The 17,906-nt window shown below is 37.8% G+C and overlaps 1 protein-coding gene across 6 annotated transcripts in view; it reads right to left on the bottom strand.

The window, feature by feature from the left end:
- VRK2 (VRK serine/threonine kinase 2) overlaps window positions 1-17,906 on the bottom strand; it is a 108,580-nt gene that overhangs the window by 8,727 nt on the left and 81,947 nt on the right. For all 6 annotated transcript variants that reach the window (XM_015473438.2, XM_005212622.5, NM_001075851.1 and 3 more), the window contains 4 exon segments: window positions 15,310-15,430; window positions 12,715-12,773; window positions 8,626-8,792; window positions 5,015-5,113 (listed from right to left, as the gene is read on the bottom strand). In XM_015473438.2, coding sequence (XP_015328924.1) covers window positions 5,015-5,113; window positions 8,626-8,792; window positions 12,715-12,773; window positions 15,310-15,430 — 446 coding nt within the window.

Here is a 17,906-nt window from a genome sequence, read left to right as displayed (position 1 = left end):
AAGATATAAAACTAAGTATAGAAAACACTCTGGATATCTCACATAATCAAATAGAAGGACACTATCCAAATGTGTGTCACTTTCCAGAAAGTGCCTATTCAAATGAGGTAATTTTTATTTAATTTTCCATTGACCCTTCACATTATTTTACAAAATAAGGAATACTTTTATACTCCTAAAATTAAATAAGCAAAAATATGCTTATAATTAAGAATGTATATGCTACTTTTTCTCACACAGAAAATGAATATGAAGACAAGTTTAACAGAATTATTTTGGGATGTAAAGCTCAAGAAAGATCTGTAGACTTTTAAGGTCAATACAAAGACTACTACTACCCATAATAATTTATTCACCCCTGCATTTGCTATGCAAACCTCAGATTTAGGGTGAAAGAAGGAACAAACTTTTTCTTGCCTGAAATGTCAGATAGCTTGAATATTTTAAACTATGACCTATAGCTACTCCCTGCCTCCATAAGCATTCTTACTGAATATGGTTTCCTTCAGTGAATTCTGGACATGACATCCCAATGGATGGCATAAATAGACTGAGGTGGCCCTGATCATAGATTCTTCTAATTCAACTCTAGTCTCTTCACAACTATCAGAGAGTATTTCAGATAGCCTACTGCCACCTTGATTGAGGCATATACCCCCAAAGATTTGCTTTTCAGGACAAAATATCAATATCTCCACCACCTTCACAAAAGTTTCAGTTCAGTTCAGTTCCGCCGCTCAGTCATGTCCGACTCTTTGCGATCCCATGAATCACAGCACGCCAGGCCTCCCTGTCCATCACCAACTCCCGGACTTTACCCAAACTCATGTCCATCGAGTCAGTGATGCCATCCAGCCATCTCATCCTCTGTCGTCCCCTTCTCCTCCTGCCCCCAATCCCTCCCAGCATCAGGGTCTTTTCCAAGGAGTCAACTCTTCGCATGAGGTGGCCAAAGTACTGGAGTTTCAGCTTTAGCATCAGTCCTTCCAATGAACACCCAGGACTGATCTCCATTAGAATGGACTGGTTGGATCTCCTTGCAGTCCAAGGGACTTTCAAGAGTCTTCTCCAAAACCACAGTTCAAAAGCATCAATTCTTCGGCACTCACCTTTCTTCACAGTCCAACTCTCACATCCATACATGACCACTGGGAAAACCATAGCCTTTACTAGATGGACCTTTGTTGGCAAAGTAATGTCTCTGCTTTTGAATATGCCATCTAGGTTGGTCAAAACTTTCCTTCCAAGGAATAAGCATCTTTTAATTTCATGACTGAAATCACCATCTGCAATGATTTTGGAGCCCAAAAAAATAAAAGTCTGACACTGTTTCCACTGATTCCCCATCTATTTGACATGAAGTTATGGGACCAGATGCCATGATCTTAGTTTTCTGAATGTTGACCTTTAGGCCAACTTTTTCACTCTCTTCTTTCACTTTCATCAAGAGGGTCTTTAGTTCCTCTTCACTTTCTGCCATAAGGGTGGTGTCATTTGCATATCTGAGGTTATTGATATTTCTCCTGGCAATCTTGATTCCAGCTTGTGCTTCTTCCAGCCCAGCATTTCTCATGATGTACTCAGCACGTAAGTTAAATAAGCAGGGTGACAATATACAGCCTTGACATACTCCTTTTCCTATTTGGAACCAGTCTGTTGTTCCATGTCCAGTTCTAACTGTTGATTCCTGACCTGCATATAGGTTTCTCAAGAGGCAGGTCAGGTGGTCTGGTATTCCCATCTCTTTCAGAATTTTCCACAGTTTATTGTGATCCACAGAGTCAAAGGCTTTGGCGTAGTCAATAAAGCAGAAATAGATGTTTTTCTGGAACTCTCTTGCTTTTTCCATGATCCAGCAGATGTTAACAATTTGATCTCTGGTTACTCTGCCATTTCTAAAACCAGCTTGAACATCTGGAAGTTCATGGTTCATGTATTGCTGAAGCCTGGCTTAGAGAATTTTGAGCATTACTTTACTAGTGTGTGAGATGAGTGCAATTGTGTGGTAGTTTGAGCATTCTTTGGCATTGTCTTTCTTTGGGATTGGAATGAAAACTGACCTTTTCCAGTCCTGTGGCCACTGCTGAGTTTTCCAAATTTGCTGGCATATTGAGTGCAGCACTTTCACAGCATCATTTTTCAGGATTTGAAATAGCTCAACTGGAATGCCATCACCTCCACTAGTTTTGTTCGTAGTGATGCTTTCTAAGGCCCACTTGACTTCACATTCCAGGATGTCTGGCTCTAGGTGAGTGATCACACCATCCTGATTATCTGGGTCGTGAAGATATTTTTTGTACAGTTCTTCTGTGTATTCTTGCCACCTCTTCTTAATATCTTCTACTTCTGTTAGGTCCATACCATTTCTGTCCTTTATCGAGCCCATCTTTGCATGAAATGTCCCCTTGGTGTCTCTAATTTTCTTGCAGAGATCTCTAGTCTTTCCCATTCTGTTGCTTTCCTCTATTTCTTTGCATTGATCACTGAGGAAGGTTTTCTCCTTGCTATTCTTTGGAACTCTGCATTCAGGTGCTTATATCTTTCCTTTTCTCCTTTGCTTTTTGCTTCTCTTTTCACAGCTATTTGTAAGGCCTCCTCAGACAGCCATTTTGCTTTTTTTCATCTCCTTTTCTTGGGGAAGGTCTTGATCCCTGTCTCCTGTATAATGTCAAGAACCTCTGTCCATAGTTCATCATGCACTCTGTCTATCATATCTAGTCCCTTATATCTATTTCTCACTTCCACTGTATAATCATAAGGGATTTGATTTAGGTCATACCTGAATGGTCTAGTGGTTTTCCCTACTTTCTTCAACTTAAGTCTAAATTTGGCAATAAGGAGTTCATGATCTGAACCACAGTCAGCTCCCGGTCTTGTTTTTGCTGACTGTATAGAGCTTCTCCATCTTTGGCTGCAAAGAATATAATCAAGCTGATTTCGGTGTTGACCATCTGGTGATGGCCATGTGTAGAGTCTTCTCCTGTGTTGTTGGAAGAGGGTGTTTGCTATGACCAGTGCATTCTCTTGGCAAAACTCTATTAGCCTTTTAGCCTTTGCCTTGCTTCATTCTGTACTTCAAGGCCAAATTTGCCTGTTAGTCCAGGTGTTTCTTGACTTCCTACTTTTGCATTCCAGTCCCCTATAATGAAAAGGACATCTTTTTTGGGTGTCAGTTCTAAAAGGTCTTGTAGGTCTTCATAGAACCGTTCAACTTCAGCTTCTTCAGTGTTACTGGCTGGGGCATAGGCTTGATTACCGTGATATTGAATGGTTTACTTTGGAAACGAACAGAGATCATTCTGTCATTTTTGAGATTGCATCCAAATACTGCATTTTGGACTCTTTTGTTGATCATGATGTGCTGGGAGCCAGTGTGAGGAACTCCGCCTGTGGCAAAGGTCATGAGGAAGGAGGCTCAGCATACGCAAAGGTGGGATTGAGCCTCAGGAGTCCCCATGGAAATTCTCAAGCACCTACCCCCAAAACCAGAGTCTGCCTACTTTACTGCTTTGTGCTCTCACCTACACCTCTGACTTTATGGGCGGCTGTCCCCCACCACCTCTATCCGAAAAAGAGTTAACTTACAGCTCCAGTTAATAAAGTTCCTGGGCGTGACAAGAGTGTTTCAACCTACAAACTCTTTGGAAGTCCTCTAGCCTGCCTGAATAGGTTCTTCCGGCCACATGTGATTGTTCAGAGCCTCCCAACCGTGAGAGGCATGAGATGTTCTAAACTGTCTAAATACAGATTCCTTTGAGCAGTTAAAAGATTGATTAGAAATTGTATTGGTGAAGGGTTTTTCACTTGTTGGGCCAATGTTTGCTGCTAAGTTTCCATATCCCTTACTTACTGTGTCCCTGGCAGTGTATTGATTACTATAATTGGTGTATAGGAATGTAAGTAGTAGCTTTAATGTTTGTAACCTTGGACCCTTGAGTTAATTCTTTTCTTGTTATAGCCCACCACACCTTTGCCCTATAGGAATGCAACTTTATCTAATGCTTTTGGAGGGTGGCGCCTGATTTTAGACCTCACCTTCCGGCTGAATTCCCATCTTGAGCGTGGAGGCTCGTCAAGCCTACTAATTATGCCTGGGCTTCTAAGATCTGACCGGGGAGGCCTTAGTGTCTCCTCTCCTTCGGGAGAATGGGAGGACGCCTGTGGCCTAGGTAGGTGATGCAAATTCCTTATTTTGGAATTTTATTAGCTTTCCACGTAAACCAAGTTATTCAGCCTTTTTTCTCCACTGAATTTTCTCACTGAGCTAGCCTTATTTAACCACTCTTTATATCTTTAATTCTATTGTATCCTGATCGCTGAAGCCGTCTCCCCTTCGAATTCCCTGGATCAAAACCGGGGCTGGACCCTGGCAATGATGGCTACTCCATTTCTTCTATGGGATTCCTGCCCATAGTAGTAGATATAATGGTCATCTGAGTTAAATTCACCCATTCCAGTCCATTTTAGTTCTCTGATTCCTAAAATGTCAACGTTCACTCTTGCCATCTCTTGTTTCACTTCCAATTTGCCTTGATTCATGGACCTAACATTCCAGGTTCCTATGCAATATTGCTCTTTACAGCATCAGACCTTGCTTCTATCACCAGTCACATCCACAGCTGGGTATTCTTTTTGCTTTGGCTCCATCCCTTCATTCTTTCTGGAGTTATTTCTCCACTGATCTCCAGTAGCATATTGGGCACCTACTGACCTGGGGAGTTCCTCTTTCAGTATCCTGTCATTTTGCCTTTTCATACTGTTCATGGGGTTCTCAAGGCAAGAATACTGAAGTGGTTTGCCATTCCCTTCTCCAGTGGACCACATTTTGTCAGACCTCTCCACCATGACCCGTCTGTCTTGGGTGGCCCCACACGGCATGGCTTAGTTTCATTGAGTTAGACAAGGCTGTGATCTGTGTGATCAGATTGGCTAGTTTTCTGTGAGTATGGTTTCAGTGTGTCTGCCCTCTGATGCCCTCTTGCAACACCTACCATCTTACTTGGGTTTCTCTTACCTTGGATGTGGGGTATCTCTTCAAGGCTGCTCCAGCAAAGCGCAGCCGCTGCTCCTTACCTTGGACCAAGGGTATCTCTTCAGGGTCGCCCCTCCTGACCTAAGTAAACAAACGTTTACTTCCAGTTATTTCCATTAATAGTATTTGAGGATTTCAAGAAGGCAGCTCAGTTTACCGCAAACAGTTTATGATGCCTAATATTGGTAAAATCCTTCCCTTCTTTTTTTTTCAAAAAGATGCTATAAGTTTCTAAGATTCTTATGGTGATATGCTATCTTCCAATGCCTAAACAAAACATTTTTGTTATAGCTACTAAATTTAAAGGTACAACTGTGACCTCCCTGATCATCCAGTGGTTAAGAGTTCCCCCTTCCAATGCAGGGAATGTGGGTCTGAACCTTGGTCAGAGAACTAAGATCCCACATGCCTTCAGGGGAACTAAGCCTGCACGCTGCAACTACTGAGCCTGTGCACCTCGCTAGAGAGCCTGCGTGCCGTGGAGCCCACAGACCCTGGAGCCCACACAACACAACTTGAGAGAAACCCTGCAGCCCTACTGAAGAGCCCGCAAAGATTCCTCATGCCACAAATAAGAACTGATGTCGCCAAAAATAAATATTTAAAAAATAAAAAAAAGGCGCAAAGCAAGCTGAGGGAAATAACATTTAAAAATTAAATATTCATAACTTTCGTTTGAAGACTGAATTAGAAACATTTTATTTATCTAATTATATATGTTTCCTTGTCTACTGACTTCTTTTTTTCAAGAATCTTTGTCCAAAAAGCACAAATCTGGAGTTCATTATTTATTCTGTTAAACAATTAGGTCCACGAATAGAGAAACAAGAAATGTTATTAGCTGCTAACAAGGGAATTCTGTCTAAAAAGAGAGAAATTTTGGGCCATGTGATTGATATTCATTCTGGACTTAAAAATGATTTTTGTTACGGAAGCAATGAACTGTGGAAACTATCCTGTACTTGATCATTCAGGAGAACTGAGTTCAGGACAGTTTATATTATCATACTGTGTTTTTGATCATCTTCAAGTCTGGGTTTTGCAGCATTTCAAAATCTGTAAACTTAATTTAAAAATAAAAAGATACTTAAGGTGTGGTCACATATGGTGAATCTATATACTATAATTATTAAATATATTCAGTTCAGTTCAGTTCAGTTCAGTCACTCAGTCGTGTCCGACTCTTTGTGACCCCATGAACCACAGCACGCCAGGCCTCCCTGTCCATCGCCAACTCCTGGAGTCCACCCAAACCCCTATCGATGGAGTCAATGATGCCATCCAACTATCTCATCCTCTGTCGTCCCCTTCTCCTCCTGCCCTCAATCTTTCCCAGCATCAGGGTCTTTTCAAATGAGTCAGCTCTTCACATCAGGTGCCCAAAGTATTGGACTTTCAGCTCTAACATTAGTCCCTCCAATCAACACCCAGGCCTGACCTGCTTTAGGATAGACTGGTTGGATCTTCTTACAGTCCAAGGAACTCTCAAGAGTCTTCTCCAAAACCACAGTTCAAAAGCATCAATTCTTTGGCACTCAGCTTTCTTTATAGTTCAACTCTCACAACCATACATGACCACTGGAAAAACCATAGCCTTGACTAGATGGACCTTTGTGGACAAAGTAATGTCTTTGCTTTTTAATATGCTGTCTAGGTGGGTCATATCTTTCCTTCCAAGGAGTAAGTGTCTTTTAATTTCATGGCTGCAATCACTATCTGCAGTGATTTTGGAGCTCAGAAAAATAAAGTCAGCCACTGTTTCCACTATTCTCAAAATACTAGAGAAATAAAGTCAATGTTCAATAAATATTGATCTGCTATGAAGTATATCCTGATTCATCTCAATTTCTATATACTGAGGCTGATCCAACAGAAATTAACTAAAGTCTTAAGAATGCATATTATTCTTAATGTTTTCTTTTTACTCATAATCAAAATGCTCTAATAAAAAGGGAAATACAATATTTTTGATTGAGGCTCATTGGAAAAAAATGTTTTATGTTCTATCTCTGCATATACAAAATGGTTTCACAGCAAACCACTGAATTTGATGAAACTGAAAATTCTGGTGGATAATAATTAGAATTTTATATCAGAGGATATAGCTATCAGTTTTTTAAATGGCTTCTTTTATATTTCCATTAAGTTTATGAAACTGAAAAACTACAAAAAAGGAAAAAATCTACTTAAATTAGTGTAGATTAAGTGGTGACCATTATTGCAAGGGAAATACTATGTCAAGGAAATGGCTCTTTGTTTTGTTGCAAAAGTGATAAAAACACAAAAGTCAATAAAACTGTTAAAATAAGTCTCAGTAATTACCAAGATCAAAATCCAGTGGCTTTTTATTAAACATGAACTTTTGTTCTGCCTTCTGCAATACGTAAATAGTGCTGACAATTGGTTTGTGAGGCACTTGCTACAATAAAATGTAATTGTATCATGAGAGAAAGGTGACAATCAGGAGATCATGAAAAAATTACATATTCTCACTGGTAGTTAATTAGCCATGCAAAACCTCCTCAAACAGATATTCTCTTCTATTAGGAATGATTACTATGCAGGCCTACAGATGTCAATACCACAGTCATTCAAATACTTCTTTCCCTACTAATTGAAGGTTGTAAAGCTCTGGTGCCAAGGTTTTGCTTCCAAAGAGCTAATTTATGACTAGAAGGATATTTTATGTCTTCAGTTGCAGCAGCTACAAAATTCAGCAAATCAGAACCATCTGTGCACTGATACTTGACTCACCATTCATCGAGCAGCCTATCAGTCACATTAGTTTGCATCTTGCATTCTTGGCTTGTGAACACTTATGATGATCCAAAGTTCAGAAGAAATATTAAAAATGAATGGCATCCTGACCCTACCCCAATGTACATGCATCAGGAAACAAAGCCCTCCCCATTTTTTTTGCACATGAGCAGTGTCACGGCAGGGCTGAACATCTAGCTGCCTGTCCAGTAATGTTGATAGCAGTCTCAGGTTTCCCTCATCCTCTTAAAAATATTTCAAGTTTTAATTCTTTTCTGTTCTTTCTAGTTCTAATTCTTTTCTTAATTTTTAGTGCTGCTGTGAGGGAGTCAGTTGGAAGATAAAGTGGAAGGCAAAACTTTAAAAAATAACTTATTTCAAAAATTGTTTTTACACATTGAAATATCAACACATACAAATAACCTGGTAAAATCTAAGAATATTATTATTACCACCAAATTATGGCCGAACAAGTAAGCAAAAGCAGAGGGATGACTAAAGAAAATCTGAAGGAAAACAGAAAAAAAAAATATTTTTCATGAATAAAGTTGGATTAGCCTTTAATATCTTACTCTAGTCCTATCTCTATGATATTAGTGACTGCTTTATTTATTTAATAATATACAACGGGGCACACAGGTTATACTATTTTTCTCTAAAAGACAAGTCAAAGGGACCTTCAACAAAATTTCTTGGAGCTCAGTTAGGGGATACAGGAATTAGAAATTATAAGTAAGAAACAGGACTGTCAGACTCATTCTGACACCTAAAATAACTTCATTTGGTAGATAAGCTTCACAGAAGGTCATCATTGGATTGCAGGCACTGTTACTTACCTTTTGATTGTCTGGAGCATGTGTATTTAAGCTGTCTCCTTTAGTGTAAAACTCCAGTGGTCCTAAAGGTATTCCACTTGGGTTCAGAATTTTCTTGAGCATTTGATAGTCTGGCTTTTCATCATATGCTAAATTATGAGCACATACCAAATACTGGGCTATTTCACCTGTGAAGTGTTAAGTTTTTTAAATATGTCATTCATAATAAGCAAAAGTTGTCAAGACTTCAGTATTCTCAAAATCTCGGTTGTTTTTCTCTTACACCAGAACGTGCATGTGCACACATACATCCTCTATGAAGAATCTAAGAGTGAACAACTCAATGCAAAGTACTTTTAAATGATATCCAAACTTGACTGACATAAACTGACCTACAAATTTGACAGGATGGAGAAACAGGTGGGCTTTTATTTACATGTCTTTGTTGATAAAGTTTGTAATTCACTCATCAAAGGAAGCCATTGAAAAACTATAGTTAGTGATTTGAATTTATGGGGTGCAACTACTAAGAATTACATGAATAATAGACTAGCCATGCTTCACACTTTTTTCCTAACATTTTCAAAATTCAGTTAAAAATAAGTTTTTTTTTGAAGTTTTAAAAATTCAGTTAGGAATACTTACTATCGACCTCCTTAAAGGAAAAAAAAAAAAATCACTGAAAATTTTAATTAAGGCTTTGATTTTGAGAATACAACAGTACATTTAGAAATGACCTTGAATTCTATGGTTTTAGCCATGACTGACTTTAGGATTTGCCGATATCAGGTCTCCCATACCAATCTAGACCAGTGCAATCACAGCATAATCTTTCTGATATAGAGCACAAGGATGAGAAGTTGCCATCTTTTATTTCTTCTCTTCCCCAGAACAGTGTAGTAATCTCCCCACGAGAAAAAAAGCTGCCAACTACAAACTTTTAAATACATTCAGCACAAACAGAATCCGTAACCAAAATGACGAATACAACCACTGTAAAACAAACGTAGTTTGCATTTTTGCTTCAGGTGGAGGTTCAGTCTGAGATACAAGTAAGTGATAATACCATACACTATCTAAAAACTGGCATGTTTTCATTTGTTCAAAGATGTTTACACTCCATAAACTAGTTTTTACAAGGCTTTCCTCTTCAAAAACTTATTACTAACCCAGACACAAGGAGCTCTTACTTTCTCACTAAGTTGTTTATATCCTATGGTGGGGAAGTTGGGGAAGCTTTGTGAGTTGGAAGAAATAACTGCCTAAAATTTTGCTCCCCTCCAGGTCTACCTCCTTTCAAGCAGGGAACTGCAGAGACACTGGGTATCACTCCCGACAGGGAAAAATTCGAAAAGAACAGTCATCATCTCTCCCCGCAAGGAATGTCAGAGAGTGACCATTTTACACCATATTGTCCACAACTATTTTCTAGGAGCAGAAGGCTACTATGGATAAACTGAAAACTCTTGTCTCCAGAGTTTGTTTTTTTTTGGCATTTTGGAAACTGTGGCAATTCTGCAACATCCTTTTTTCCTCTTGAATGTATAAGATGTCAAAATTCTGTTACCTACCATTTGCTCAACCAGGATCTATAACTAGCAAGTGCTACAGCTTCATCAAAGTTATATCTCATGTTTCCAGAAGCCCTTTAGGGGGCATCCGATTCTTGAAGAGATGAACAAAACAAAAAAAGATTAAATTATATTCACTACCATTTTAATATAAATATTAATGTAAATATTCTGCTGTTCTTTAAGATTCGTAAGCCTGGTTTGGTATGCTGTGCTTAGTCGCTCAGTTGTGTCTGACTCTTTAAGTCCCCATGGACTATAGCCTGCCAGGCTCCTCTGTCCATGGGGATTCTTCAGGAAAGAATACTGGAGTGGGTTGCCATGCCCTCCTCCAGGGAATCTTCCTGACACAGGAATTGAACCAGGGTTTCCCGCATTGCAGGCGGATTCTTTACCAGCTGAGCTACCAGGGAAGCCCTACAATGCTATCAACCAGAATATCCCAAATGGAGAAGAGAGCTGAATATGTGAATATGCTGGGCATAGTTTTCACAAATCATTGTTAGAAGACATGGAAGACTCCTGGTGCTCTACCAGTTGACTGCAGCTGTGCTGGAAAGCCTTCGTGGATCTGGGCTTTAAAAAAATGAGGTACCATGAGGTAGGAGAGGAAGAAAAAGAGAAGAGCCACCTCTGTTACGAATTTATTATGATAAACCTGATGCTCAGACAATTGTGATATAGTACTGGTTTTAAATGTTAGCGTTTCAAGATCTAGATTTATTATATTAGGTACACCTTTTAATTTACTAGCATATTTCCAGAGCTATAAAACAAAATGCTTTGAGTAGTATGAAATTATGATATTCTTGAATCATCTGCTTTTTAAGCTAGTGAAATATTAAGTATCATTAGTATCATTTCAAGAGACAGAAACTTTTGAAACTATTATTATTACACTGAGTGGGACATGCATGCTGCAAACTTCTCAGCTGTTTTATATCATAAAATGTCTTAGTAGCAAACCTTTTGTAAATCAGATTAATTCTCATGCTAGTAATACCCACTTCTCCTAAGCACAAACAACTTGAGACTTTCAGTTAATCATAAAGTTTCAACATTTTGTGCTTTAAAAATAGAAATCTGCATTTTATAAAATAACTATATAGACTCAAACAAATGGTTTGTACTGAAAAAGAGGAGCCTGGCACTCCTCCTCCTGTTTCTCATCGTTCAAATCTCATCTCTAGTAACAGCAGTGTCCCAGAATACACACTGGTCCATAGGCATTTATTGTGTATGATCCAGGGCACCTGGGCTTTCTTTTCTAATCCTAAACTCAACAGTTTACTTTTTAGGCAGGAGGGACAATAAAAGACAGATACACAATTAAATTTTTTTTTTTTTAACATTTCATCTCTCATTTTGCTGTCTTATTGAGTAAAATGAAAGCTGTACGATTTGGTAAAAATGCCAATAAGAATATTAGCCAAAAATGAATATTGGCATATTGACTGAGTTACTCAGTGGAGTTACGTTACATAAACAAAAAGCTTTCATCTTGCAGCCCATCCCCACCAATGAGAATACTACTGTCCCATTTGAGTGAAGCAGCAGCAAGACTCATACGGGGCAGACTTATGGGACTTGGGAAATAGAAGTGGGAAAGCACGGCTGGTTTATTTGTTTCCTATGGAAATGAAAATTCTGGTTTCTGGTCAAAGAAGGGCTGTAAGTATAAGTTTAAAATGATTTAACTCTACTTTCAAACTCTCATGTGGAAACTGATACTATTTGACCTTCTCTAGACAGTCAGTGTACATATTTGCTTTCATAAGTCAGCTAAAAGCTAACTGAAATTGCCCGATACAAATAGAGATCAAGATTCACTCTGCTTATCTTCTCGGAAAGAAAGCAAACCGGACGGCAGAAGCAGGCTCTGTTCTGTGAGGCAATCTAACTCGGCTGTTAAATTGGGGCTGAACAATGTGCCATGCAGCACTTGGGTAATTCTGAATCGCCTTGCTATTTTTACTGACAGTGCTACCAATTAAAGAATTCCAAAATGGTCTATACTAACATGAAAGAGAAACCCGTTTAATGAAATATACTTTGAATCCCCAGGTCACATGCCTTGCCAAACCAAAAAAAAAATTTTTTTCAGGTTGCTGGGTCAGACTATAATCCAGGTCTAAACAGCATTCAAATGTTTAATAGTTTGCTTTTTTAAATTATTAATTGAAAGCAGTCTTTCCTTAGATCAACTTTATCTTCAGAGAAACAAAACCAGAAAGTCCACTCTAGAAATACCAGATATAGTAGGCCATTGAACTTGTGCACAATTCCCCAAGCATACATCTGAAAGAAAGCGGTGCCATCAGCAAAGCTGAGAACACTCCCTGAGCAAGTTCTTGCAGCATTCTTGTGTCCTAATGAAAAGAGGATCTAAAAGTTCTCTTCTCTAGCCACCTATTTGGAACCCTGCGGGGTTTCTTCCCACCACTGTGGGAAGGGGATTGGGTGCAGAAAAAGTGACAAGTGACACATGCAGTGACCTGGAAATCCTACAGGGGGAGATAGAAGTTATCATTTGACTTACGGCAGCTGCTTCCGGAAGGAGCCCATTGAAGTACCGACTCAGGGAGCTCATCCAACAGACTGAAACAGAGGAGAGTAAGGCACAGTGAATTTTGTTTGCAATCCTGTGACATGCTGTTTTGATCAGAAAACAAAACTTGTTGATGGGTCACTAATAGTGTGACTTTCCATACTTTTTTTTCCTACCCACCTGTACGGGATAAGGGAAATCCCTCAAATCTCACTAATCAATTTTATATCAATCACCTAGAAACTAAACATAGAAATACAGTATAAATGCTTTAATACAAGGTCTGTATATGCAAATGTAGAAGTAGGGATACATGGTTTTTTTGTAAAAATCTCAAGAAAAAGATATGTGGAAAAATTTTACCTGGATTTACAAAATATTTTTCCTCATGTATTTACCACTGGGAAGGGGTAAATTATTTCCTTTTTATGTATATTGTTCTTCACTGGGCAGTTTTTATGCTATGCTATCCCTGGTGGCTCAGACAGTAAAGAATCCATCTGCAATGCGGGAGACTCTGGGTTGGGAAGATACCCTGGAGCAGGGCATGGCAACCCACTCCAGTATTCTTGCCTGGAGAATCCCCATGGACAGAGGAGCCTGGCGGGCTACAATCTTTGCGGGGTCACAAAGAATTGAACATAGAACTGAGCAATGAAGCACAAGATTAAACAGATTAATAAGAAACAGCCCCCCCAAAACCCATTATTCTAAGACTTTTCAGTGTTTTAGACTGAACAAGTACAAATCTCTTAAGTTGCTTCAGCCACAAATATATAAACACTCAACTAAAATTACTTATATGAACAATTCACTAACTCAGGCATAGGCACAATTGCAACAGTAAATGTACTGATCTAATATTACCTGATGTCAGGAACATAAAGGACGGAAGGGAAATACAATATGGTTGAATATGCAAGCCTGCCCTTATTGGGAAATTATGCCTTCTCAGCAAGTTGAATAAATTATGATTATGTACTATATAAGAAGTTTGAATATATTTATATCATAATTGAATATATATCTTATTAATATACATATATATGCCTTAATTATAAACTTCATAATACTAGCTTTACTGGTCAATAGCTTTATGCTATTAATCAGGCCAAAATAAATATATTAACACAGGCAAGGGATCTAAAAATATAAATGGGGATTATATTTATTAGTATTATGTTTTATTATTTATATGATACCCTATTACCTTCAAATATATACATGCAGGCATATTCATTAAAGAGATCTACAATGAACACATCTATACATGCATATTGATAAAAGACCAAAAAAAAATCTGTAAGTCTGTGAATATCTGTAAGTCTTGTGAAAAGAAAAACATATATATTATCATTAGAATTAATATGCTAGTTTTTTTAATAAAGCATTTTATTTAAATTAGATAAACTGAGGTGAGAAATTGGAAACCAAGACTGCTTACATGTGCCCATTACTGTGCTTTGACCCTGACTCACATATTGAAGAGCATTAGTTACCTGAGGGTGAGATGCACACATGAGTCACTGCAGTAAATAACTGACGAGATCGTTCTAATGCTGACATACAAACGTGTTAGTTGGGCTAAGGGACTAGAATGATCAAGACTGAAGTGGAGAGATATATCTTACAATATATGTCAGTATTTACAAATGCAATCTGTACTACTCTCTATCTGAGGGTTAGCTTCCCTCTCTGTTAAGAACTGATGTCACACTGAATTTGAAAGACTGATTTCTAAGGATTAGTTACCCCTTCGGTAAACTTCTGTTGTGACTTGTCTTATTTAAAATACAGCAGCTTTTTCCAATCATGATATTATATCTGTACATAACTACTGTTGAGAATATCTTGGTACGTAATGAAAAATTGACTATGCTGTGTTATAAGCAATTGACTTTTTCTTAGGCCTGATCAAAAGGCCTAAGAAAAAAAGTGAGAAGAACAGTAGAAGAGTAACCCACTCTGCTCTTAGTCTAACCTATTTCTCATGCTAATAGAGGTTAGGTGATAAAAATTGGATGTGGAATATTATAAATGTTTATGTGGCTGCAAAATGATCTCTTGGATAAACATCTCATATACAAATTTTGTTTGTTTCTTCCTTAAGAAACCGAACATTCTCCCTCCCAAAACACAGGATTAAAAAGAAGTATGTTCTTCTCACTTGAAAAAATAAGTCCTGTTTGTCCCACTCCACCCTGTTGCTTTGCACAGTTAATATCAATCACACCAAGCTACCAAGCTCACACTAACTCCATGTACTTGTACAATGATAATTTGAAAATTCTCTTTCTTGAAAATACCACCACCTAGAATCTAAGCTTTGGAAAACACCCTGTGAAGTAACAAATATTTCACTTTATATTTTGCATTACAACTCAATAGATGTGTTTTCATAGGTGTTAGCTTAATGGAGTGTATGTCTGTAAGCTGTTTGGTTTTTTTAAAATATTTTTCAAATTTAAGAAATTTGCTTTGGCTATCATGTTAGTTGAATGGCAGTCTTTTCTGGGATATTAACTTGCTTTAGTGTATCCTTTCAGCCCTGGTGCTGTAAATGATGGAATACTTGAAAATATGTACTTTGTTTTCGCAGCCTGGACAGCTACAGGGTCCTGCAGGTTCCTTTCCCAGGGCAGTCTCCCACATAACCACCGCAGCAGGCAGTAGCCGAGGATCTCAAGGTCACTTCGTCTGGACAGGGCTATAGGAATAAGCATTAAGACAGAAAGATGAGGGATAAGCAAGTTTTGAGAAATAGAGAAATCACTGAATGAACTACCACTGATGAAATATGAAAAAGCCAAATGGGCGATGTGTTTTGTTTGTTCAGCTGGAGAAAAGCTTAAACGCCCAGGCATTTGGCCCCAGTCCACAGACAGGCAGTGACTTGTTGCTGTTGAAAGTAAGGGTCAGTTTCCTCACCTCCTCCAACTTCATCCTTCCTTAGTCTGGCCTGTCACATGAACTTGATCTCCATGGCCTCTGACATGATCCAGACAACCCATAACCTGGCACCAACACTTTCTCAAAGAGCCAAGCAGTAAAACAAAGAAATAAATGTCTGCAGCTAAATTGCTAACATATGTTCCAGGAAGTCCATGGGGTCTGCATTGGTCATGCAGAGACCCTTCGAGTGCAGACTAAACATTGATGGCCTTTCCTGTTCCACTCGAACTAGTAGCCTTTGAAATTGGAAGAATATGACAAAACTGCCATCTAGTGTGCAGTATTAAAATACAGGTCTTTCTTAAGACTTTTCAATTAAATGAGAGTACAGGAAAAATACGCCTGTTTTGTGGGTACACAGATCTAGAATTTTATGAATATAATTTTAGATATAAGCAGTGCTATGGTGAAATTCTGGTCAAACATCCTGAAAAAAAAAAGGTAAAGCAATAGAGTGCGTGAAGGATGAAGGTGGAGGTGATGGGAAGTAGATTTTAAAGCAAAATAGAGGCTTCCAGAATTTAATATAAGATGGCTTTTCATTTAAAAAATACAGTAAAAGAATACTTTGAGGTCACTGTAAAATCATTTATGTAAAATTACTAAATGACAGACTAATTTCATGATAATTTTATGTGTTTTTTTTTAAGTAGCTGATTTCAAAAGAAGGACAATGAAATCTAGTAAAATATCAAAATGTAAAAAATATTACTGAAATAATGATCAAAACATTAACAAAGTCCCACAAAATAAACTCATTTTTATAACCATTCCAAATTGTTATAAAACAATAGGTCGGCTTAGATTTCTACCATGATTTGAATGTTCACCTGTGTAGGGATATAAAATCTCCTAAATGTAATTCATGGCTGCTAAACCTGCTGTAAACAGGTATCCTGTTTTATTATCTTTCATTAAATATACTCTGAAAAGTCACTCAGTAAACTCAGTTTTTAATTTTAAAAGTCGTCTACTAAGAACAATGTTGCTAGCACACCGTAACTACTTTTGGTCACCATACATAAGTTATTATAAAAGCAGAAGACAAGATTAGCTCTCACACATACTCTATCTTAACTGCTATTAGAGTACTGGATTATTAAAGGCCCTTCAATCGAGTAGAATGCAACAGTCCCATGGGTATCATTTCCTTTCTGCACAGCTTCAACAATGTCCTAATGCAAGACTTGGCTCCCCTATTAAAATAAAAACACAATCTCTACCATGCTGTTTTGCAGTGATTTCTTCAGTAATAAATCTCCCATTAATAATGGAATGGTTCCATTTGTACAGATGTGTTCACAAGTCCCTTTCCCATTATGGCAATTTCTGATTACTACTACTTAAAAAAATTCACATCCTCTAATTTTCAAAAAATTATATTCTGGCACCTGTTTGGACAATATAGGCTACACACAAGAGACCCTCTGAGGAAAAACAACCAGAATTAAAATAGAATGAACATTTCCAGCCACTTCCCCCAACCCTCCAACTGAGGGATTAATTGATATGAAGCTGTAAGTAATGACAAGTCATTTAGATTCCTGAAGCCAATCTTTCATAAACTGGTCTTCATTTGAAATAGCCCTTTGAGAATTAACTTTACTTCACTAGTATAGTTCAGTCTTACCTAATTAAACTATGGCATCACACTTTTCAAACTTTTATTTACTTTTACTACATATATACATTAATAACTATGGTTAGGTAAATGTTTTACCACTGTTTCCACTAAGTTCTACAGATATGCACGTAATGTTAAAGAAAAAATTCTACAGTAACTCTTTCCCACCATTGAACGGTGAGATGACAGGATTAAAAATGCTTCCAAGCACACACCTCTCCCTGAAAACTCCGTCTCAGGGAAACAAACTGCAAAGTGTGATGTGTTTACTTGAGAATCTAAACTCTAAGACCGTACCAACGACTATGTCATCTCTCCATCTACTACATACAGAAGAGCATTTTTAACACTGGTTAAATTAATTAAAATATTTTGGATGACAATATTAGCATCTATGAGTGGGTATGTAATTAACACAGTAAATGGATCATATATCTAAATTTAATGTAGATGTACTTTAAACAAAAGATAGATAATATAATATCTGTTGAATCTAGGAATCGAACATTTGGATATTTACTGTATTATTCTGTTATTTCCTGTATATCTGACAACAAAATGCTGAAAATTAAAAAAACAAGAGTTGATCACCGCTGAAGAAGACAAT

This window comes from Bos taurus, chromosome 11, assembly GCF_002263795.3.
Source record: "Bos taurus isolate L1 Dominette 01449 registration number 42190680 breed Hereford chromosome 11, ARS-UCD2.0, whole genome shotgun sequence".
Taxonomy (NCBI): Eukaryota; Metazoa; Chordata; class Mammalia; order Artiodactyla; family Bovidae; genus Bos; species Bos taurus.
The sequence above is the reverse complement of the archived record's forward strand: the minus strand, read 5'-3'. Positions and strand labels throughout refer to the sequence as shown.